General features: G+C 42.5%; 2 protein-coding genes across 13 annotated transcripts in view; one reads left to right on the top strand and one right to left on the bottom strand.

Moving 5' to 3' along the window:
* Window positions 1-5,062, top strand: part of zmynd11 (zinc finger, MYND-type containing 11) — a 33,381-nt gene extending 28,319 nt beyond the window's left edge. For all 6 annotated transcript variants that reach the window (XM_012915831.5, XM_012915832.5, XM_004574587.6 and 3 more), the window contains 2 exons: window positions 12-197; window positions 899-5,062. In XM_012915831.5, the coding sequence (XP_012771285.1) occupies window positions 12-197; window positions 899-1,021 (309 nt within the window). In that variant the 3' untranslated portion in view covers window positions 1,022-5,062. The remainder of the gene's footprint in view (window positions 1-11; window positions 198-898) is intronic.
* A 2,875-nt stretch (window positions 5,063-7,937) lies between these two features.
* LOC101480681 (disco-interacting protein 2 homolog C) overlaps window positions 7,938-24,481 on the bottom strand; it is a 205,257-nt gene continuing 188,713 nt past the window's right edge. For 6 of the 7 annotated variants that reach the window (XM_076877149.1, XM_076877148.1, XM_076877152.1 and 3 more), the window contains 13 exons: window positions 23,897-24,018; window positions 22,912-23,023; window positions 22,623-22,732; window positions 20,616-20,746; window positions 20,197-20,365; window positions 19,931-20,101; window positions 16,589-16,618; window positions 14,280-14,341; window positions 12,742-12,799; window positions 12,578-12,652; window positions 11,730-11,904; window positions 11,242-11,365; window positions 7,938-10,836 (listed from right to left, as the gene is read on the bottom strand). In XM_076877149.1, coding sequence (XP_076733264.1) covers window positions 10,584-10,836; window positions 11,242-11,365; window positions 11,730-11,904; window positions 12,578-12,652; window positions 12,742-12,799; window positions 14,280-14,341; window positions 16,589-16,618; window positions 19,931-20,101; window positions 20,197-20,365; window positions 20,616-20,746; window positions 22,623-22,732; window positions 22,912-23,023; window positions 23,897-24,018 — 1,592 coding nt within the window. In that variant the 3' untranslated portion in view covers window positions 7,938-10,583. The remainder of the gene's footprint in view (window positions 10,837-11,241; window positions 11,366-11,729; window positions 11,905-12,577; window positions 12,653-12,741; window positions 12,800-14,279; window positions 14,342-16,588; window positions 16,619-19,930; window positions 20,102-20,196; window positions 20,366-20,615; window positions 20,747-22,622; window positions 22,733-22,911; window positions 23,024-23,896; window positions 24,019-24,481) is intronic. The other variant, XM_076877150.1, reaches the window with a different exon arrangement.

The following is a 24,481-nucleotide window of genomic DNA, read 5'->3' as shown; positions in this document are numbered from 1 at the left end:
GTTCTCTACAGCTCCGTGCAGAGATGGAGGAGGAGAAACGCCAGGCGGTGAGTAAGGCGGTGGCTGGAGCTCAGGCGGAGATGGAGAGGAAATGTAAGCAGGTGAAGGAGAAGTGCAAAGAGGAGCTGGTGGAGGAGGTGAAGAAGCTGGTGGCTCAACACAAACAGCTCATCTCCCAGACCAAGAAGAAGCAGTGGGTGAGTTCAGTTAACCGAGAGCTTAAAGTGTGCCTGAATATAAAGAAGATTTCTTCTTTTATTAGTTATAAAAACGCACAAACACAATCTTCCAATTTTTTTTTTTTTTTTTGTCCAAGATGATTTTCACAACCCAAAGAAATCCCAGTGTCAGTGATTTAAAACGCAGATTTAAGGTCATCACAAGAAAAAACCTGGAACCAGTGTATTATATATGTTTTTTTATTATTATTATTATTATTATTATTATTATTATTATTATTATTATTATTATAGCTCCTTTTCCATTAGTACCTACTCGGAGCCGCTCAGTTCGCCGCTGTCTGAGCAGGTACTGAAATGTGACGGCGTCAGCCTGCATGCCACCGATTGGCTGGTCAGCAGCGTCACTCAAGCAGACATGCCAGCGTCTGGTTCTCTAAACCGCCATTTTTGAAAACCAGCTACGAGGGAAAAGGCTACAAAAAATGACGCCATGTTCGCAGAATCTGACGAAAATTCAGACAGAGCAGCGGGTATATTCTCACCTCGACGTCCACCTTTGCGTTCGAGCCACATATCAAGTCGTGTTGCTATGACAACGACCACATTAGGAGGTACTAAATTGTAACGGAAGAACAGAGTAGGCACTAATAGAAAAAAGCAGCTGAGGTCTTGTTTACCTGTTTTTGTTTACCTTTGGCTGTTTCCTGTGCCTGCAGTGTTATAACTGCGAGGAGGAGGCCATGTACCACTGCTGCTGGAACACCTCGTACTGCTCCATCAAATGTCAGCAGGAGCACTGGCACGCCGACCACAAACGAACCTGCCGCAGGAAGAGATGAATGAACAAGCCCCGCCCCTACCCGACCTTACACAGCACGCCATTGGCTCTGTCCTCGCCTCCTCCTGTCAGTCAGTGTCTACAACAAACACAAACACTCTTCTCCCTCCTGCTTCTCGACTTGCCTTCCTGAAAACTTTGTGGACCCGATGGTTTTTTGTGCGTGCGGAGCGGTTTTGTTTCTATTATTTAATGTACCCATTGTATTGATTTTACTTTCTACGCTTTTATTTTCTCTGAACAGTGAACAGTTTGTTCAACAGCATGACTCGAACGAGTTATGACCTTGTTTTTTCCCTCTTCTTTTTTTTTTCTTTTCTTTTTTTTTACTGAAGTGCTAATTTTGTGTTGGAGAATGTGTTATTTAAGTGTGTAGGAACAGGTGAGCATTAACTGAATACATTTTATTACCTGACTTTTTAAAAGAAACCTTTTTCTTACTGTAAATGCAGCAAAGCGCACGCCGTCGATCCTACAGAACATTTAAAAAAAAAGGTACCGTAAGCACCATCGCAGCATCAGACTGACTCCGCTTTCATACAGAAAACCGGTTTTAAAAAGGAAAAAAACAACAAAAAAACATTAAATTGTGGATTAAAAGGCTCGCTGACTTTAATGCAATTTATTCTTTTCACGAATCGATTGCGGTGGATAGCACCTTTTACCATTTTTATCGAAAATTTTATTGTCCTAAAGTCACTTATTGGGAACAGGGTCAAAAAGTCGGCTTTAAAAGATGCCGACCAAAAAAAAAAAATCTTCCATGAGAGATTTTTATTGTAATTATGCACATTTTTGGTTTCTTTTTTTGGGGGGACTAGACTGTGTTTTTTTTTTATGAGTTGGATGAAACCAGGAAGTTTGTACTGAAGCCGAGGGGATGTACAGCAATCTTTCCTGAGCTGGATCTTAGAGAGGTTACATGATTTGACAGTTTTGTTGTTGGGTGGTTTGTTGTTGGTTCTTTTTAGTTTTTTTGTTTGCACATTTCATTTTCTTAACAACCCAAATGCTTGTAATATTGCCAAAAAAAAGTCGCACCTTTTGATGAACCTACCTGAGAACATCTGGCGGCGACTCCTCTCCTCTCTTCGCCCTCCTGCAGTGTATTTAAAAAGGAAAAAAAAAAAGATGTATATTTTCCGGAGCGTCATCAGTGTCATTTTTCTAGTGACGTACACTCGAGATTCCTCATCATCTTTTTTCCCCCCTTTAATCTGAAGTGACTAGCTATGAGACTCTTTCACTGCGTATGCTGTAGTTGGTGGTCGGTGCCCGTTTCTTCTTCTCATCCTCTCACCCAGTGAGGCCACATGCATGTAGATAGTTTCATAGTTTTTTTTCATTCATTAAGGGAAAACAAGCAGGAAAAAACGACCAGACGTCTGGTCTCCATAAAGAAGTGATAATGGATGGACCAATATAAAAAATATGCAAATATGAATGATCAAACTTTTTCTTTTCCTCCCCCTGTGCTCAGTGTTGAGTGTTGATGTCTAATTACGGTGCTTAGAATCACTTTTATTTGAATTCTTTTGATGGGGCAATAAAATTGCCAGTTTTTAATGGATTTTTTTTTTTGTTTGTTTGTTTTTTGTTTGACTGTTTCTTCAGTTATGAAAGATGAGAGAAACTTGCTTTACCCCAAGTTGCCTTTTTCCTTTAACATATGAAAAATAAGACGCTGTGAATTCTCACATGGTGGGCAGCCCTGTAGTTTGTGCTGTTGGCTGTGAACGAAGCCTCCATCCTTGTATGCACTACGTGCTGTGTTTTAGCAGTCGAATGTTTGAAGAGATCAGCTTTCTCCAACAGCAACATGCAATATTTGTCCCAATGATCACCAGCTAATCAGGCTGTTACACTTTATTCTTTTGATTTTTTTCAAATAACAATAGAACATTTCTGTAACATTTGTTTGTCTGTTTTTTTTTGTTTTTGTTTTTTTAAAAGACAAAAAATAATTGTGGGGGTTTCCAGCTGTGAGTCACGAAAAGCTACACTAGTAGAAAATATAGAGCTGAATTGAGTTTAACAAGTCCGGTAATGTGCAGTGAACACACAGACTCTGTTAAATGGGTTTTACTTAATCGGGCCCATTTTTTTTTTTTTTTTTTTATGGAAGAAGATTTCTGATGTAACAAAGTGGTTAAAACTTGTTACTGTGCTGGATGTTTGTCTTCTTTATGAAACATCTGAGCGGTGCAAAAACACTGTCATAGAATCCTTATTTAATGTAGTAATTGTGACAAAATGCAACAACACAAACTAAAACGGAGCTTAAAATAATCTCTTCACTATAAAGTGCCTGTTTTGTTTGACCAGTTCACACAAATACTAAATAAACTACATACTTCTTACTTCTGTTACTTAAAAAATTACAAAAACACTTTAACAAAAAGGTAAATTTATTCACCAACCCTCAAAAACCGATTTGGTAATCAACATTTACTTTATGTGATCTGCACACTTCACTGCATGCTACCATGTAGGGCGACATTTTTATGAGCTCTTACTTTTACCTTGAACAGCTTTTATTGTGAAATTGGAGGAAATGCATTTCATTAACAGGAAGTTTGATGGGTAGGCTGGTGTAGCTTTTATGTTTCTAAACACAGCTAAAGACATTAATAAAATCAAGATCTCGAATGTCTGCAGCAACAATCTCAAACATAACTTTTAATGATTTAAAAAAAAATTATTTATTTTTTTATTCGATGATCTTTTTGACTTTTTTGTGGGGAAACTGCATTCGGGTTTTGTTTTTGTTTTTTAACCATCAGATTAGTCCTGTTTACTAATCAGGAGACACAATTAAGACTTGTGTGAATTAATCACACGTCACCAGAGACGACTAAGATTTGTTGTCCCTGTGCAGTAGTTGCTCTGACAGATTGAAAGTGTGTAACACACAGACACAGCCTCACTAATGAGATTCATTCATTGTTGATTTTACCGTTTACTGAATTTGTTGATAATGAACCTAACCCGTGATTTTTGGGCTGCCCACTATTAGAGAATTTACGGTAACGGTTGTTCCTCTGAAACGTCCCTCAGACATGAAAACTCATTAAATCCTTTATGATGTGATGTGTGCGTTACTCCTGTCATGTTCTCATAGCTCACAGTTCTCATCTTCAGTGCACTACGTGTAAATAAAACATCCTTCTGTCCCCTCCGTCATCTTATTTGTACATTGTAAATGATTTTTCCCCCTGCGGATGACTGTTAGTTGTAGTTTTTTACAATCATATCGTGTGTGTGTGTGTGTGTGTGTGTGTGTGTGTGTGAGTGTGTGAGAGAGAGAGAGAGAGATTTAGTTATTGTTCTTTTAAGCTTCTTCAGTGTGTCTCAACATTTCAGCATCTCTTTTTAAAGCCGACCTTTTCCAAACCGGAGGCGGGGTTTGTGTTACACGTGACCTGCGAGGCTGCAGCTTTGATTTTTTTTTTTTCTTATTGTTTTTATATTTGTCCATCCAGCCATGAAGCTTTCGACGTGATTTTTTTATGTTAAACCTTTCTTTTTCTGGCCACGTGTAAAGCTTTGATGCCATTCCAGTTTGCATTTCTGCTTTTTGAACTGCATGAGTAAAGGTGTACCTCCAGCTCCTCGTTCGGTTTCTTCCCCTCACGTAAACAAAAGAAAAGGCGTGATTGCACTCCTTCAGAGTAACGCAATATGACAATGATTTATATCCCCCCTCTCTCGATGCTGTTTTCAGCTTGAATAAGAGTGAATCGATCAAATTGTCCAATCATATTTGCCTTTTCGCTGTTCTTATTTCGGGATATTTTGGTACATACTGTGTACTACATGGATCCTCTTTGTACTTTAAGTACTTTTAGCAGGAATAAAATCAGTGTAAAGGTTTCTTTGTTCTCACTTCCTGTTGTTCTGTCCATATGTAAACTTTTACTCGTGGCTTAACATTTTCTATGCTCTTTTGTTTTCTCCCTTTTTCTTTGACACTTTAGCTAGCAATATGTATATAAATATATTCTATGTGCTAACATGGAGGAAATAAATGTATCAACAAGTTCTCCAGAGTCTGTTTTGGTTTCTTTTGAGGATATGATGCATTTCATAATGCAGGTTGTATCTAAGAAATGCATTTTTACTTTACTTTATTGTTTACTTGTTTACCAGTAAGTTACTCTGTATGATGCTGATTAACTGTAAATGGTTCCTATTTAAAAATGACTGTTTCTTTAAACTCAGATTTCCAAATGTGGCTGAAGGAAAAACCAACATCAAGACATTAAAGGTAAGAATGATATAAGTGATATAATTCCCACGTCAGTAATATTTAGGTGATCAGTATTAAGAGTTTAGATAGCAGCAGTGCACAGAACGGCAAATGTGCAGCACTTTGCAAACCCCTTGGCCCACCGCTTGTTTTAGATTTTGCTTTTGGTTTGGTTGCAGTGGTTTATTGAAATGAAAATGCACTGTATAAGCTAAAAGAGTTTTGTACGATTCTAACGAACTTGGAAGTCTTTGTTTGAACACGTATTTTGTATGACCACCTTTATTCTTCATCATTACCTTTGCTTTGCTATCCAGACATGATTTTACTGCACTGGAAAAGTGTTTGGGATCACTGTCATCGTGAAAATAACCCGATGGTCGTGCTTGGTGGACAAAAGTCTGACTATAAAATTTGTGTTCTTATTGACGAGATCTCGAACACCGCGGGCTGAAGCAGCAAAAATTCACAACAGAGTCTCCTGTTTTACAGATACTGTTGTACCTTTTGTCCTGACGGTGATTCGAACCAAACTTTCACGTTTGGATTCATTGTTCCATCGTGATGTAGTGTAACTAATAAGCATTCACACATTCACACTCCGATGAACGCATCGGAGGGCAATTTGGGGTTAGTCTCTTGCCCTAGGATATTTGGCATGCAGAGTGGTGGTTCGATTCCTGGCTCCTCCAACCTTCCAATCAGTAGCTGATCTGCTCAGTGTTGCCAACTTAGAGACTTTGTCGCTATATTTAGCAAGTTTTCAGAGCCCCTTAGCGACTTTTTTTTTTCTAAAAAGCGACTAGCAACAAATCTGGCGACTTTTTCTGGTGTTACTGGAGACTTATGACGACTTTTTGACGTGAAAGCGCGTATCGCTTTCACTCTCAACAAGCAGCGGTGCTGCCGTGGGCACCTCACCCGTGCCAAAGCGCTCACGGGCGGAGGATAGTCCTCCCCCAGCTGCTATCAGGGCAGGAGATGTTCACCCATGCTTCCAGACTGCAAATGAATCGCTTATGAGCAAAGCCGCTGCTCCGCACTGACTGTAACGCAGTCTTCTTTTACTGTTATGCTGTTTTGTGGATCACAAGGTTTAAAACTACTTATAAACACACAAAGTAACTCCACCAGAGTGCCAATCTCGGGTCACTTTTGCCAGTCCAGGCCCGGATAAAGGAACAGGGTTGGAATTGTGACATTAAAAAAATAATTGCTAAAAGAAATTTAATTTGTAGTTCTAAATAAATTTTAAATTCGTTTAAGACGTTTTTTACTCACTCTCTCTTCCACGATGTTATTTCTCTCTCCAACAACATAGGTTACAATTACATTAGCATGACCAATTATGCAAATTAGGCGGTGACGTCATTTAGTGACTTCTAGCGACTTTTAAGACAGCCAATAGCGATTTTCCTTACTGAGGAGTAAGCAACACTGGATCTGCTCCACCACCTGAGCCACAGCCACCCCAACCGCTATCCGATTGTTAAGTGATGACGTGACGAATCCTACTTCCGGGTCTAAAGTAGTCTGCGTTTAATATGGCTTTTGTGTTGTTAACATGTTTAATGTTATGTATTTTCTTCTATTTGATCTCAAAAAGCTCCTAAAACAGTCAGTGATCACTGTTGACCTCCCTCGGCTTTTATTACCGCTAATCATTTATTTAAGCTCAGTTTTTAAAACCTTAGGATGTAACTACAGCCCAGCCCATGCAGCAGTATATGAATGACTAACCTCGTATTGTGGATGGATTATCTCAGTTGTTCTCCTGGCTGAAGTTTGGTCCTTTTACAGCATCCTGCCATGCGATTACATTTGTTCCTGACCACCGAGAACACTCACGTTAACTTTTATCGAGTGGAAAAAAAGTTAGCTTGTTTATATTATGCTAACATAGCTGTGTCGCTAGCGGTCACGTAGCACATCATATACCAGCTAGCCCAACTTCAGTAACCCTACAAACGTCACTGCTGTTTAGTTTTCTGTCTTCATTTATGTTGGAAGTGATAAAAGCTGTACGTTTTAATTTGTTTCCAAAACCCCGCAATCAGGACATGCTATATTGTATTTAGATAGAAGCTAGCGAGCTAACTTCCTGCTAAACTCCGTTAAATGTCATAAATTCCGTTTTCATGGATGCCTGGATGCTAAACTCAATTGTTACACCTGGTAGAGCAGAACGCTGATCATTTTATTAAAGATGAAAGACTTTAGACAGTTTTTCAACTCTCAGTAATGCCATAGTGATCGTTTGATATATGGACCTGCAGCAGAGTTTAGACCCAGACACGGCTAGTGACGTCAGACTGAACAACCGGATGGTTGGCGTTTTTCATGGATAGAGGAGGGAACAGTGTTTTAGCAACAAGCTGCTAGTAAAACTGCCCAAAAGACAAAGGCTCTTTGCAAAGTTGTGTTGCCGGGAGAACTGTAGCTCAAGGCCACTTTAAAGAATTAAACATGTTTGTCTCCAAAATACAGAGCGACCTGCGCGACTTTTGCACAATACTATAGTTTCATGTTGTATAGCTTCTCAGATATAATTAAGAATGTGGAATATTCATGAAAGTTTTCAATCAGCAACATTTTAAAACTCAGGAATCACCGTGTGTGATGCATACAGCAACAATGTTGCAGAACAGTAAATAAGACAAAAATTGAATTCTTGTCAAAATTGTTGAAATGTTTATTTAACTGAAAGATTTTATGTCAACTCAAATAAGACATTTTTAAACCTTAAAAAAAGGGACATACATTTTGCCGATAAAAGAAAGAAAAACAAACTGAAGAAAGTGCTTTTTTTACTTTAAAAAAATCCTGGCATTGAAACTAGAACATTCTCCGCCAAAGACGATGAAGAAGGCCCTCCTGCTCCGACCTCCCCGCAGCTCTAACGAGTTAAAGGGTCTCTGGCAAAAACACCTTTCTTCCTGTTGTGACATCACTGTATGAGCCCTGATTGATCAGTCCGTGTAAAAATATGAAGGACTTCCCACTTTGATATTTACAACTGCCACTTTGGGGTGATTCGCCTTTTCCGAGCCGGGGGTGATAAAACGAGTCCAACGAGCGCTGCTGACGGTCTGTCTGAAGGAACGTTTCGGTCCAGCTGTGAGAGTTTGAAAAGCGACAGATGTTCCTACTTCTTAACATTTTAAAGATCAGTAAACCTGTTTGTTCCCAGAGAAACGTGACGCGTGAAGAGTTCTGACCCAAAGGCGCCAACCACACCAAAAACAAGCCTGTTGTAATTTCCTCTAGTCGCCACTAGATGGCAACGAATCTCCTGACTCAGATGATGCATTTTCAAAAGACGTTTGTTATAAATTATTGGACTGCATTAGTCACGAGATCTGTAAAATGTAAACACAGCAACATGCTGATACTAGTGCCAAATATCGATATTTTTAGTGAAATACTTTGAATCATTCTCCTGCTGATGCTTATAAACGAGGGGGACGTGATGCCACACACTTTATTGTTACTGTTAACAGCAACGTAATGTGCCACTATCATATCATAATTTACTTTTCAATCCCCGCCTCTTAATCCCTGCTATCAAACCACTTTCCCACTCTCATGGTCTGTCTGAAGGAAATCATGTCTTTGTAATTCTTGAGAGCGATACTGATATTTGAGGATTTAACAAACAGATTTCACTATTCTCCAGCCCGGATCAGCTGACTCATCCATATGTATGGAGGGCATTTCTCCCAGCTCTTCTTTAATTTTCATGGATCAGTATATCTAAAACGCTCCTACTGATAAATTGGCAAACGTGATAAATTTGTCAGGATCTAAAATTTACAACTTTACTTTGACTGAGAGACCGTACGAGACATTTAGGCTTTTAAAATGATTAAAAAGTCAACAAAACAAAGTTGTAGATGAATTTTCCATTATTTACTATTAATCGAAAATGCTCACATTAGCTACAGATATCCTGGTTACTGCGATGAACTTCACTGTAACAGCCCTGACACTCAATGCTCTCCATCCCCTTGTAGGCAAATAATTATCCCCGTGACTGAGCTGGAAAAGTTGCCCCAATAATAGATGGAAATCTAAAATAAAGGCAAATTCAAACAGAGCAACATTCAATAGCACCTAAACTTCTGATTCTTTACATTTCTGGCAAAGTTTTACTTTCATCCTCTGTTATTAGAAAAAGAGCAGACTATAAAAAATAACTTTTAGGAACTTTTAGGGATTTGTTTTAATATTTAAGAGCATAAAAACAACGTTTCTGTTTATTCCCAGGACAGGATCAGAACTCTTCACACGAAAGCTGGAATAAAACTCGGAGCATCGCTTTTATAATTTCCATTTGACCGACACATTTCAGACCAACGTGCAGACGCACGGCCCCTCATCCTTCTGCTTTTGTCTGGGATTAGTCCTTACGCTCATCTTCAATATAATCTATAATCATATATTTCTATTTTCAATAATAGGCTTGATGTGAGTTTGTTTCACTCAAGATAATACAATGCTTTTTTCTTTTTCGTAATATTAGCAAATATTCAAGAGCAAAACATTCTCGAATGTCTCGTCATATACTTCTAACAGAGAAACAAAATAAATTAAATCAGTTTCTGTTTGTACATACTTACATGATATGAATTTGTGTTTAGCTTCGGTCGAAGCCGTTAGTTTGTACGGAAAAATAAACTGAGTTGAAGGCTGCAGCTGTTAGTATATGAAAATTAGCACGCCGACTTTAGCTGAGATGGGGCTTCAGAAAATAACGATTCCAAACAAAACAAGAAAAATACGAAAGAAACGTACCTCATCGTAAAACCGGGGGGCGGCTGCGACGCGCTCCCCTCAGACCCCGCCCTCGTATCAAAACATATGTCGCACTTTGTAATGGTCGATATCGTTTAGGGTTTTTTTCTCTTTGTGTGTAAATATCCTTTTCAAAAAAATAGCCTAAGGAAAGCAAATAACATGAAAATAGAGAGTGAGCCACACGCACTTTAAAAGCCGGGATCTTTCCTAACGATTGTCCTCTACTGCTGCGAGTTTTCCACTTTTCGGTAAACAGTCGGCACGACCCGGGGACCGCACTTCCTCTCAGACTGAGCATGACCTGAATGCAATCTAGATGCCAGCGCTGGATTCTGGGAGCTAGTTTGCAGCGGTTACGCAGCCTGGGAGTAAGCACCAAAATTCAGGGCAAAAAGGTCGACCACCACCTCCCCCTCGTGCCGGAAACTCTGCCTCGGCTCCGCTTTTCCTTCCTTCGGTCTCTGGAGCAGAATTGTCTTTGCATCTTCCTCAATAATTCTTCAGCCACCAGGGGGCGCTACATGTTGTAGGCCACATAGATTGGGTCCAGCTGGTCGGCCAGGAAGCCGTCCCGCAGGTGCATCCTCTGCTTCTCCCCTCTGGAGTTGATGGGGATGACGCCGATGTCCACCACCACCACCACGCCCACAATCAGGTAGTGCTCCTCCAGCACCACGTTGGTGACGAGGGGGACCAAGTCCAGGGCCTCCTGCTCCGAACCGTCCAGCTCCACCACCACCACCAGCAGGTTGGTCCACGTGAACACCGCGCTGCGGACACACATGACGAAAACTTGAATTCTTGTCACCCCAGAAGGGGCGGAGTGTGTAATCGACGTGTTGGCAGCTCTCATCCACAGTTTTTAAGATATCACGTTCAAATTTGGTGTGACAGCAGATTCTAATAAAAGCTCGATCGAGGCAAAACAAATGTGAAAACCTGGAATAACTTTATTCTTCAAACTTCAAGACAATGTGCTAGGCCTCGGGGGACATGAGTACCTAGGCTGGCAAAGCATTTGACCTTGATTGTTAGCGTCCAAGGTTAAAGTTGGTGAAAAAATGTCAAGAAACCACATCGAGTAACATATCGTATGTAAAGGCGTGGCGAGAGCTGAACACACTTTTTTATTTTTTCATAAAGACACTGTAATGTCATAATTGGCTGATGCTCACCACTCTGTGATGCTCTTGTGCGTCCTGATGACGGAGGTCTCGATGTCGATGGGGTGGTAACGCATCCCTCTGAGTTCCATGGCTTCCTCCAAAGCACCGACCACGTACAGGGCATCGTGGCGCTCTGTGGACACGAACAGATTTCCTTTCAAGCCACCATGCTGCGCTTTTAGATTAATGTATGAGTTATCAAAGCTTTTAACGTGAACGGTCTTCCTGCACAGATTAAAGTCACGAAGTAAACTCAGCGTTTTCTGCAGATGTCTGAATATCTGACTGTTATGAGCTGGAAATAAACATTTGAGTGTTTTAAATATCAGACTTGATCTCAGCAGAGAGAAAGAGCCAATCAGGAGGAGCCGGCAGCACTTAAAATCAGCGCTGAAGCCGTTTAATCGTTTATTCCTTGTTGTTGTGCGAGATCATTAAAGGTCAGCCGCAGCCCCATTAACCACGTCAACCGTGTTCGACGAACGGCCCGCCCTGACCTCCGCTGGCGTCGGTGAGCTCCGTCCTGCGCAGGAAGCCCAGGTATCCGGTCCGAGCCCAGACGGTCTGCGTGTCTCCAAAGCTGAGCCTGGAGTTGAAATGGTCGGACTGCAGCGCCTCGTCCCCGTAGACGGTGAAGTAACCGCTGGCGTTGTGGCCACTGTGCACCCAGATCTGCAAACGCACAAATAATACAGCAGAAAATAATCGTCAAGGGATTATTTCCTCTATAAACGTCAAACAGATGTGGACAAACATCCATGTTTTCACTTCATGTCCCAGATTCTTGTCATTTCCACTTGCAGAGCTTCCAGGAGAAAACAAAGATAAGGCCCGGGGGCCAGAATCAGCCCTGCAAGGACTCCAATCTGGCCCAATGGAAAATGCACAGGAGGGGGTACATTTTGAGCTTTTAACTGTTTGGGGGTTTTTTTCACATGTACAGCTTTTTACTGATAAAGACCCCCCCCATGGCCATTCATGCTAAACCAAAGAAATTAAGTAATAGATAAACTGTTAAATGACAGAAATATTCCTGTTTTCCACAATCTACCAAAGGAAACCTTTTAAAAAAACATTTTAGTGAATTAGACAAAGAATATCAGGCGCACCTTTTCTACTGAAATTGGTAAATATTAGGTTTAATTGATCAAATTCAATGAGTTTAAAAAAAAAAAAGTAAATATTTCAGGTTAATGATCACTTACTCTGCTGACCTCAGCAGGTGCATTGATGCTCAAACACGATTGGTCAAAGGAGCTTGGACCAAAGTCCGAAAACCAGAAGCCTTTTTATTTTCACGTACAAATATCTGTTTATAGAGAAGACCATTAAAGCTCAGACAAACCTCTCCCAGATGTGACTCTCCCATTGGTCCCTTGGTCTCTGGGTTGGCGATGATGATTCTGACCCCCGGCAGGATCTGCTCAAAGAGAGAGACGCAGATCGAGCAAAGACCAAAAACAGCTTCTTTGAAAAAGTTAATAAACGTTAAATTTAGATAAAACTGACCTTCCCAGACTCCATCAGTGGCAGGCTGTGTGGCGATCCCCGCTCTACGAGTCTGACCCTGCAGAGCAGACAAACGGGGACGTTTCTGTTAGTCGGCTGCGTATTATCTCTAATCAACATCCCATAATCAGGATTCTGGACAGGATCTTAACTCTGACTGTTGACCGCTAACGGCTAATGTTGATGTGATGTAAAAAAACAAAAACAGAATTGTGGGAAAAAGCTGAAACAGTAAAACTAAAAATAAACCAGGACGAGTGGTTTGTCAGACTGCAAACACGGAGAGCCTGTGGTAGACTCGGGCCAGCTTAAATCAGCAGTGATTACATGTAATCATGCACACTGACAGTTATATTTATACACAGCGGGATTGCACGGCCCTGCTGCTTCGTGTGCTGCGACTTTTCTGTGTGGAAATCAGCAGACACAGGCTGAGCACCGTAATGACGGGCTGCATCAGGGAGCAGGAAACTGCGTCTGGGGAGCTTCAGGGATGAGTAACAAGCTCCTGACGAGTTCAAATTAATGCATTTTTCAGTTTGTGCCGGTTTCTTGCTGGTCGTTTCGCCGTTGTTCCTTTAATCCCACAGGCCCTTCTCGTCAGAGATGTTTGAATAAGTCCGAGTCTCGCTTGTTATCTCGGATGTGTTTGTCCATCTCCACCAGCTGGAAAACTGACGGCGTTTCTCCTCTGAAATCTGACACTGATGTTGAGCCCTGGCTGGTTCATTAAGAGTCAGAGCTGTCTCACTGACAAGCAGCAGTCTGGCAAAACAAATGGCGGAGTTACCCAGCAGGAAATGTGACTCAGACTGGGTTTGATGGGTTTTAAAGTTCACCCCTCTCACACTGTGGAGAGGCTGTGAGGGTGACAGTGTGCATGTCATATTGTCTCAGAGAAACTTCCAGCTTCTCATTATATTCAGACTTTTTTACCGTCAGCCTGCAGCAATGCTTCTGAGCTGCAGAGAATAAGCCTCGCATTACAATAACAATCTTTGCTGAGCACTTTATTTATTCTGAGAGCGCTCGCCGAGTCGTGTTCTCTCATTCACAAACTTCACGAGCGAAGCCGTCCGGCAGAGCGCTGCGGCGCCGCTGAAATCCCGCAGGACACCGGCTGAAGACTTTACAGCACAGAATAGACTCTGTGTCCGCGTGAGAGTCGACGGAAAACCGATTCAGTGCATGAAAACAACATCTAAAAAATACACAAGGCTGGTGTTGCCGACTCCAGCCGAGCACGAAAATCCATCGGCCTGAAGAAACGTGAGCCATAAAATACCTGGAAGAAAATATTTTGTGTTTGTTGAACCATCTGACAATGTATTTTTTTAATTAATGCTGAAACACACTCTGAATGTGTCTCCATTTCCAGTCTGCGTCACGCTTCTCAGTTTCACTACTGCTTGGAGAGCAGTTGGCATCTTTCATGCAAATTACTGGTGACCAAAGCAGTCGTTAAGAGGTTTCAGACACCGAACATCTTTCTGCAAAAGTATCTGTTAAGCTTCTAACAAAGCAGCAAGGACACTTACCTGTCATGTCGCAGCGCCCTCATATCAACATAAACAGTTGTGGGGTCAGGTCCTGAGGTGCCCTGAGAAACACCAGCGAGAGAAAGTGTGAACACCACAGACTCACAAAACGTCCTTTTTATTCAAAAAAGGCTTTTTATGCAAAAAATTGCTACAGCTTATCGACTCCTAGCAGACTGCAGTGGATGCTGTGTGGTCATAAAGAAAAGCTTTACCTCCACTGAAGGAGGGACGTAAATGTTTTGGGTGGGAAGGTGGGAACCCGACCCTCTACAGCAGGGGTGGGGAACTCCAGGCAACAAGAGCCGGTGTCCTGCAGGTTTTAGTTGTTTCCTTAATCCAACACAGCTGATTTAATTGGCTAAATTACCTCCTCAACAAGTTCTCCAGAAGCCTGGGAACAAACTAATCATTTGATTGAGGTGTGTTGACCCAGGGTGAGATCTAAAACCTGCAGCACACCAGCACTCTAAGGCCTGGACTTCCCCACCCCTGATCTACAGCATTTACAACCGTGTGAAACGATCAATGTGGGAGCAACAGCAGTGATTGTAGAAGGAAAGTCAAACAATTTCAAAAATAAATGCACATCAACAAACTTTCTGCAAAGTCAGATTCTACCTGATTGACATGCAAACGATAAAGTAAAGAAGGGGAAAGTGATTAGTAGCTGCAATTATACCCGCGTGACGACCCACCCAGGACAAATTCACTGTTTCTAAAGTACACAGAGGTTGCACAATACATGCATTCAGTCAGATCTCTTTGTGCCGACTACTGTACTCTGAATGAGTGAAATCACTGAAGAAAAATTAAGACGGAGAAAAAGGACGAGATTAAGGATCCCCCTCTCCGACCTCTCTTCTCCTCCATCCATCCCTCCATTAATCCAGGATTAAAAACCCACCACCGGACACACAGCGGCATCCTGGGAGTCTTACGCCCACACACCCACAGTGCAAAAATGCAAACGCCCTCTCTGAAGAGACTTCAGGCAGTGACCGCTTCAAGAGTATTCAGTGATTTATTGGCAAAGGGAAATTTGATTGGAACAGGCAGAGCAAACATCCTTTGGTGCTGGACTCACACCACAGAGAGGCACATGCACATGTATCCTTGCACTGTCACGTATTCGTGATTTCTGGGAGTTAGCTGCAGCACTGAGCTGCTGCGGCTAACGAGCTTGTTGATAGCAGTGGAAACGTCTTGATGCATTCTCAATCATCCAGGAAAGTCAATCTCCAAAAGCGGATTCTGATCAGCTGGACGTAGCGTTTTGTGGGAGAAACGTTTCGTCACTCGTACAGGTGACTTCTTCAGTCTCAGCTGACTGCAGGTTTCAATCTTATAAACAGTACATTTGCATAATGACTGAAACCAGCCCACTGAAGGAACAATGGGCTGGGAGGTCAGTTCCTTAATCTTAATTATGCAAATTCTCATGACCATCTACTTTACAGTCTTAATAATCTTATAGATCTGATAATTTTTTACTAGCCTATTGTTTGGTGGTTCCTTTCCTTAATTGTTTTATAATGCCACTTGCCTTACATCTGTCTCTTTACTCAGTCTTATGTTATTTATATGCAGTAGTTTTATGGCTACAGCCTCTATGCTTTTTCCATATAAAGGAAGATTTGCTTGCATGTTTCTATGATGAAAAAAAATCGAGCCATACATGCAAATCAGAGCAGAATCATAGACGGAAGAAGAGAAGTGAAAGCGGGAGCGGGTGACTCCAGATAGAGACGAGGGGCGTCACACGCTGATTACACTGGAAGACAGTCTCCTAATGAGTCTTTGGTCTTAATCACTACCTTTCTTTGGTGTAGCATTTTATAAATTATGGCCTAGTTAAAGCAGGGCGCGGCTAGCTTGTGATCGATGAGTCACTGTTGTCTGGGGCTCCTCTCCAGCCCAACTAAAGGTCTAGTTCACACAAATTTGTGGGTTATAGCAGAGTGGCTATGCTGCTTTATTTGAGCTATTCTAAGATGGATTTTATTGCAAATGTTCTGCTGTTTGTTCTTTTTGTTGCTGGGAACAGAACAGATGTCAATCATCTGTATTTATAATTCATCTGACTGGAGACGTGTCAGCTGTGAGTAACACATCTACAGATTGGGCGAAATCCACAGAGTAAAGCTGCTCCAGTGTCCCTGATATTGACTAAGTGCCGTGAGACCCAGCCAAGCGTCTCTTAAACTTAGATCTAAAGCCATCTGATGAGAGGTGTGCTGGCAGGCAGTGGGGTGGTGATGGTGGCGGTTACTGCTGTTGGGCGGGGAAGGTTGATGGTGGTTCCCTACCTGGTCGGCAAGTTTTCCCAGCCTGTGAGGCTACAGCAGCAAAGAGGGGGCGGAGGAGGAGGAAAGTGAAGGGGTAGAAGAGGAAGTAAAGAAGGAGGGAAGGTGGAGACAAAACCAAGTATGAGAAATGTGGGTGGGGTTACGCACAAAACAAGGAAGTAAGAAAAAAATGTCAAAAGGGTAAAACTCAGAAAACCAAAACAAGCAGTAAGAACAGAAAAGAGTCTTCAGCCAAATGTTAATCTGCTCATTTAAAGCTGCCAAACAAAGTTAAAGCTTACAGTAAGTTAGTGTGTGACGATTTCAGTGTTACGACTGTGTTAGCGTGCGAGTCTGCAAATTAAACTCGCTGACGATTAAAAGGCTAAATTATATTAGAGTTTCATATCTCCCCATTAAGTCTGTAAAATCGTTATAATATAATAACTTTTCTAACAATTCATTTAATTCCTGACGTGGCTGAAAGCTGCAAATCAGATCTGAAATGTAAAAGCAATGATCAGCTTGAAATGGAGGATGGTCCTGAACCTGAGACATACAGGAAATGAAAAACCGCTCTGCAGGTGAAGAGAATGACTTTTTGTTTTTTAGTGTCCAACCCTCCGACTGTTCCGGACGAACGCCGCGCATCTGCAAAAACGGCACATTCAGACGTTCTTGCATTGCGGTCCGAACACTCTTACAGGCTTCAGCTGAGCAGGAGTTGCAGAAATCCTTCAAGTGATAAACGAAGCTGTGAACAAAACTGCACTTCAGCAGAGATCGGCTAGATTTGCTGACTGTTAAAAACTCGTTAAAGGCTGGATATCTGTGATCTTTTCTTGTGGGGAAATCAAACATCTTCGACTTGTTCTCGGTGTTTACCCAGCAGGCCTCGAAGAAACAACAGAAACACCGAGCACAGAAGAACTGCTGTTTCTGTTGCTCGACATCACACTTTGTAAAAATATAATTTTTCATCTCATCTGCTTGTTTACATCCACTTGTGATGAACATGAATGACCTGTTTTGGAAAAAGAAGAATAAGGTGCACAAGTTGAAGTTTACGAATTCCCGCCTGGGCCGTCCGTATCCAGTAAGGGTCCTGGGCTAGACCCCCCCATGTCTAACCAAGCCTACCTGAAGCAGTAAGTCATACCGGCTCAGATCAGGTGTTGAGGAGCCAGGGCACCCTGAGGAAGTGGCTACTGGAACAAGAAGGTATCACTGGGCAATAGACGTGTGTTGGAACGCTACTACACAAGTAACCCCAGCAGACGGCGTTAAATTGAATCTTTGATACCCAACAGAAGGGGTACAACAAACATGCTACGATGATATCATCACCCCCACCCCGAGATTGGGTACCAAGCCCCAAGTGATCGTTGAGTTACAGTAGGATAGGTTACCAATGCAGCACTATGGACAATACCTGCTAACCAGCTGATCTACGCTGCTGGAGGCTGAACTTGGCCTCTGCTTGAAGAGAAAGCGTTAGAAGGCAGGAGAAACCAGCTGTTCCACACAGTAGCAGGGAAATAATATGAGACAGAGCAATACTGGAAGAGCACAGGACAAGCTCAGTGGATCTAACCACAGCAACCACCCTGAAGAGGCTCTAGTAACCATCACAGTGGCACATATCAAAGAAAGGGACAGGCCCTGACGTGGTCCACACCTACGTTGGTCCTGAGCTATAGCGGTTCTGCATAGACATAAACCCCCTCAATGAGATCATTAACAAGACTGACTACAGAGTGGAGCAGTTGTCAGCCATACAGATGACATGTACACATCGAGCTGTATGCTAAGAGTGAACGAGACCATCGATTCACACCACACATGATAACGAAGAGAGGGAAGATAGTCAGAACTGAGGGGAGTGAACTACCAGAAAGTGGTTAAAATAGTCCTTAGCAAGTCGCAACTCAACCAGACCGTGTGGTACCCATCAACAAGCTTTTGGCCAAAAAAGTTGGAGTAGATGTAAACTTCTGACCACATCTGTAGGTCTAAGACTCTTTAAGCTTCGCTCAGGGGCAAACACTAAGAGACAGATATTTTAAAATGCTGCATCTTCAGTCATCTCGACTCTTCTTTGGTTTCATTCTGATACTCAGATCTGGGACGCACCCAGTACCAAGGACAGTGGTGTAAACGTGCCGTTCACCAAAGATAGCTCAGAGCTTATTATTCAGACCTCACCATACAAGCAGTCCCACAGGTACTGTCATATAAGGAAAAACATGAAACACAGCAGTCGGATGAATAAACCAAATCAAGCCAAACAGCTTCCTCTGACTGGCTTTCCCAGAAGATCTCACTGGAGGTGATCAATCCGTATTACTGTAATCACTTTACAGTATTTTATACCAGACAACAGACTGAAGCACAGGATCAAACGTTCATATTCCATAAGTTTTGTTCTTTTTCAAATTTCCAAGTACGTGCGGCTGTGGCATAGATCCTCGACAGGTGAAAAACAGGAAAGCTCCACATACGTTCTTTGGCGTCTTTAGGAAAAGCTTCTTTAAGATATCAACCGTGCTTTGTACCACGGTGCCTGAAACGTGACGCACGTCTGCTGGTTTACTTCAGCTGGACTCAAACAGTTCAACATTTCTCCTACTCCATCCTGTCAAGGTGTAACGCATCAGACCGTCGTCTGCACTTGTGATGGACTGACAGTGACGACCATCTGCTCAGCCGAATAACGGACAAAATCCTCCTTGTACCTCGTGGATTAAAGTAGACGAGCAGATATAACCACAGCCTCGGTTTAATGTGATTTATCTGCTGTTAAGTTGAATTTCCCTCATGTTCATCCGAGTAGGATAGAGTTAATGTCGTTGGAACAGATATTTGGGGGGGTTTCCACCCAGTTTCACACTTTTCTACTTAATGCATAATAATTTCTGATGTAGGGATCAGAGAACTGTGGTTAATGCCTTAAACGCAAGAATACCCTTGTATCATTAAATATGAAAGGATAAATTCTCTGATACCCTAAACTCTGCAAAATCTCAGGCTGCCTGATCTGCACATACCGCACTCATGTGATGAAGATGATGTAAATCTTCCTTTCTCAGTTACAAACTTCTAACAATGGAGTTTTTACATGTTTGAGTCCTCGTTTGAATCAGATCTTAGTTTTTGTTAATGAGAAACTTGTTTCACATGTACCCAAGCTGCAGATGCCACAGTGAGGGTTAAGGGTACTTCCTGGAATTCTTTCTTCAATACCGAATATTGAGCACAACCGCTAATAACATGCCTGTCCTACAAAAAACCCCCCAGCTAGGTTCTTAAACGTGACACCAAGAAATGCTCGAAGGCAAAGCAGAAGCAGGAAGTCGGACAGACCTGCAGGCAGATTGCCAGGTTGACCCTGCAGCCGAAGGAGGTGCTGACGGCTCGGGGGTGGAGTCCCAGGTCCTTGAAGAGTTTGGAGAAGGACTGCGTCAGGGCTATCCTGGGACGCTCCTCTGCTACAACCACGCAGGTCCTCACTCGAGACAAGTCCAGCCCTCGAGCCTGACGGGACAGAAAGGATTTCACAGTCAGAAGGTTTGTCGGTCGTTAAATTCAACCAAGGTTTCCGTGAGACGGAGCCGCCCGCACCGCTTTACCTTCAGCGAGTCCGTCTGCAGGCCGAGGCCTTTGGTGCAGAGCTCCATGACGCTGTAGGAGCAGAAGGTGTCGCGAACTTTGTACTGACTGACGGCTGACAGCCAGAGAGCCGGGTTCACTTCCAGCTCGGACGGAGGGATCAGGATGGACTGGTGACCTGAGTACACACTGCAGAGAGGAGAGCGCCGAGTACGGCGAGGCTGCACGGTTACATGATTAAAGAGCTACAAACATGTCAGTCATGAATACAAAGGAAAACACAAACTAGTGATTATTAATTATACTGAAACTTAAAGAGCAGAGAAAACAGAAACAACCTGGTCATATAAAAGCCTCAAACAGGAACATTCAGAAAGTAAGAAATGCTAAAAACTTCCATTTTAGCTCTAAATAAGAACTAGGAACTACGATTGCCGACCTGCAAAGGCACCAGAGGACAAAGCCCAGGCCGCAGTACGGGTCCAAGCAGATGGCGACCTCTCTGGACGGGTAAAGCTCACACTGCAGCTTGATGGAGCGGCAGAAGGCACTGGTGGCTGTGTGAGACATCTGCAGGAGAAAATCTCACATGAAAATCTTCTTCTTTGTCAGTGCACTTTTTACTAAAAAAAATTATGAAAGTAGGCTTGAAAACTCTGTGCTGTTTATTTGTTTCAGTCAGTGGAGACCTGTGGAGATCGTCTCTGTGCTGCTGGGAGGTTTTTCAAGCAAAACTGAGAATCGGCTGTGGGGTTTTCAACTTGGAGCAAAGAAAATCCAAAGGATTGAGACAAAAATGATTAATGAACTAAAAGTGAATTAATTAGCATAACAACAGTCTGGAGGCGGCAGTGGCCACGTGAACTGGCGGTCTTGTTTGCGCCCATTGTGTTTCGGCACCAGTTGCATCGTTAATATCCCGGCTTTGACTGATTTGCTCATTAAGCACAGTGGTTAAACATAATGGACGGGAAATTACGCTGACATTGTTTCCTCCTGTCCTGCTCTTTTTGTCATTCTGATTAGTGTGTTTTTCTCAAAGAATTCATTAATGAGGTGTGTGTGTGTGTGTGTGTGTGTGTGTGTGTGTGTGTGTGTGTGTGTTGCATACACTCACAGCTGGTGTGAACAGTATGAAAATTAGCATTTGTGGCAAACTGAGCACAAAACAACGAGCAGAAAAGAAACAAAGACACGATCGCACCATGTGAAGCTGTGTGAAAGTAAGAAGTGGAGGTTTGGTTTCAGGTAGGAAGGTTGGTGGTTTGATGCCTGGCTCCTCTAGTGTCCTTGGGCAAACTAATGAAGTTGCGTAAGTACTTGTCCAAAAATATAGCTGCAGCAGTGTCAATCGTTACTTCAGCCGTGTTGATGATTCAAGGAGAATCGAGCTTACCTCCACCATGGAGGTCAGGAGGACTCATTACCTTTTGGAGATAATCAGGATCTCATGTCTTTATTTCTTTACAACAGCAAGAGAGCAAAATTTGACATTATGTGTCATTTCATCACAAACGTGTCAATAGATAGATATGTTCCTAGTGATCGGAGGACTTAGATCCCAGACACAAGCAGCAGGAGTGAGCTTCCTCTGGACTCTCTCTTAGAGACGGGTGAGGAGCTCAGTCACTTGGGAGGGACTGAGCGCACAGCTGTTTCTCCCCCGCATCGAGAGAAGCTGCTTGAGGAGGGTTCAGACCTCTGATTAGGATCGCTCCTGCATGAACTGTTTCAGGCATGTCCCGCTAGCAGGAGTCCTCGGGGTAGACCCAGGACAAGCTGGAGAGGTTTATATTTCTCAGCTGGGACTGTGGACGTTATCTGGACTATCTTATCAGGAAAAGCCGTCTAATTAAATGATTTTGTTAGTTTGTGACATTTTCTGATATTCTTTTCGATCAGCAAAACTTTAGGAGACGAAAAGTTTACAAGATAACTTCTTTTACTGCTTTAGTTTCTTTCGATTTTATGGAAACAGATTTTTAAGTTTACGTTCTCTCTCTGTGAGCATCCGCAGGCAGATTAGAGGCCAAACAGGAAAATGACTTCACTTTCACTCAGACGCACACACCAGATGAACAGCAGCAACGAGCTGAGCACAGGATGGAGGTTTGTTTTACTGCAGTGAATCAATAATCACTTTAATCTTTAAAATGTCACCACCATCTATCTGCTCCCCTCGAACAGACTTCCAGGCTCCGCTGCACAAAAACACGTCAGCACTTCCTCCTGTTTTAAGCTTTTCTTCAGCACCACACGAATAATAACAGAGTAAAAATCTCTTCTTGATAGAAGAAGAGTTTCAAAATAAAAGTCTCTGGCTCTCCTCCAAACCATGTGTTTTTTCTGCTGGGAATAACTGGAGCTATGCTGCTAATGTGGATAAACAACATTAAATGTCATCATTAGCTGTGTGTTGGTGTAATGTGTGTGAGTGTGTGCTTACTTTGACTCCAGCGAGCATGCCGGTGGTGGAGACACTGAAGTCCAGGTAGGCCAGGGTGTCGGGGTTGGACGGTTTATACAGCAGAGGAGGTTTCTTCTTTGGCAAATCGTCTAAAGGAAACAATCAATTTTCTCACGTCAGAGATGATGAATTATAAAATACACAGCTTAGTGTTAGTTTTATTACTCAGTCACTGTTTTTTTGTTTTTTTATTCACATTGATCACCTGTTCATTAACCAAACTGTGTTTAATCACTTGCAGGGTGCCCTCAAAAAACACATCGCCTACCTGTGTCCATGACAGGAGGCCAGGTCCGGACATCCACGGCCGCCGAGGCTTCTTTGGACCTCAGCAGTTTAGTGATGACCTGCGTGGTCATCACGCACACCGACCGGCTCACCTGCACGATTCAGCGCGCACAGATCATTCATAAAAAACAGATCAGCAGTAACTGAACGACTCCAACAGTGCGGAGAAATAATCGCTCCTCAGCTCAGCTTCACCTCCCGTTATTCACACGATTCATCTGTTCACTTTTTCTTGGGCTGGTTTAATAATAATAATCTTATTATAATGATCACAGTGTACGTATGCACGTCTGTCCTCTAACTCCTCCGAAACATGTCATTCAATCTGGATGAAACCTGGAATATAAACTGCCAAAGGTGCCAGGATATCAACGTCTATGTAGCTTTTGGAAATCATTTTTATAACACTCAAATTAAACGGATTATGTCCACGTCACAACTATTTCGTTGGCATTAAGTCTACGTTACGACTTTTAAGTTCCCGCCTGAAATGCACTCCTGGGCTTTTCAAAGTAAAACAACAGCTTTCCCAGAATTTTATGTTTTTAAGGTCGTAAAGTTCTGGAGTGAGAATCTCAGGAATGAATATAGTAAATATTAAAAGTTTTCAGTTTTAAGTTATTGTGACTACGTCATCTAAGAAATCAATATCTTTTATATTTACAGACACAGAAAAGTAGATTTGTAGGTAATTTGGCCTTTACTTAAATGAACAACTGTCTGTGTGTTTCTTTTATCTTTTTAAACCCTCGCCTACATCCACATGTCAGGTTTTCTTAGAAATACCTGCATCTGCTAAGAATAAACTGCTGAAGCTGTCAAAATATTCTCATTAATTTTTAAATTAAGAAAACAGGAAGTGAGGTGTAGAGGGGGCGGTGACTTGCACCTACATGATCATTCACGTTTTTCTCAAATACTTTAACCACAGAGTAGTGATTAGAGCCGTCACAGTGTTGGTTTACCTCCACGATCATCTTGACGGTGGGCAGCGTGGTGGCGATGTTTTGCGGGTGAGGCGGCCGCACCGTGATTGGCACACAGCCGGCGTAAAGGCAGCCATAAAACGCCACGATGAGGTCGATTCCTGGGAGAGGATGTAGAGATGAGAGAAGAAATAAGAGGGGGTGAATTTGGAAAACTTAAATTAGTTACAGGTATTAAGGTGCCGTATACTGAGCGATGGACCCTCGGGGCCGTTAATTGAATGCAGCTTTAAGAAAATCTGATCGTGTCGGGTTGTTTTTCCTGCACGGCTGCGTCTGTCCTACTGTGATGGACACGGCGCGCTGTGTCTCAGAGGGTAATTACACTTCCTGCGTCCTCCTTGTTTTTCCCCGCGGCGCTCTCTTCGATCTAACCGAACTCACTGAACATGTTTGCCGCGTCCTTCATTCCTCATTTTAAAACATCCCAAGTTTGTCCTTGTTAAACGTCAACAATTTAAAGGATCGTTAAAAAAGTCGCATTTAACCCATTTTAGTACAAGTCGTTCTCTAGAAACTTCATCCATCCTTTCATTTCTTTTGCTTATATAGGGCAGTCACTGA

The sequence above is a fragment of the Maylandia zebra genome, linkage group LG18 (genome assembly GCF_041146795.1).
Source record: "Maylandia zebra isolate NMK-2024a linkage group LG18, Mzebra_GT3a, whole genome shotgun sequence".
In the NCBI taxonomy this organism is placed as follows: domain Eukaryota; kingdom Metazoa; phylum Chordata; class Actinopteri; order Cichliformes; family Cichlidae; genus Maylandia; species Maylandia zebra.
Note: the sequence above shows the minus strand (reverse complement) of the source record. Positions and strands in the feature narration are given on the sequence as shown.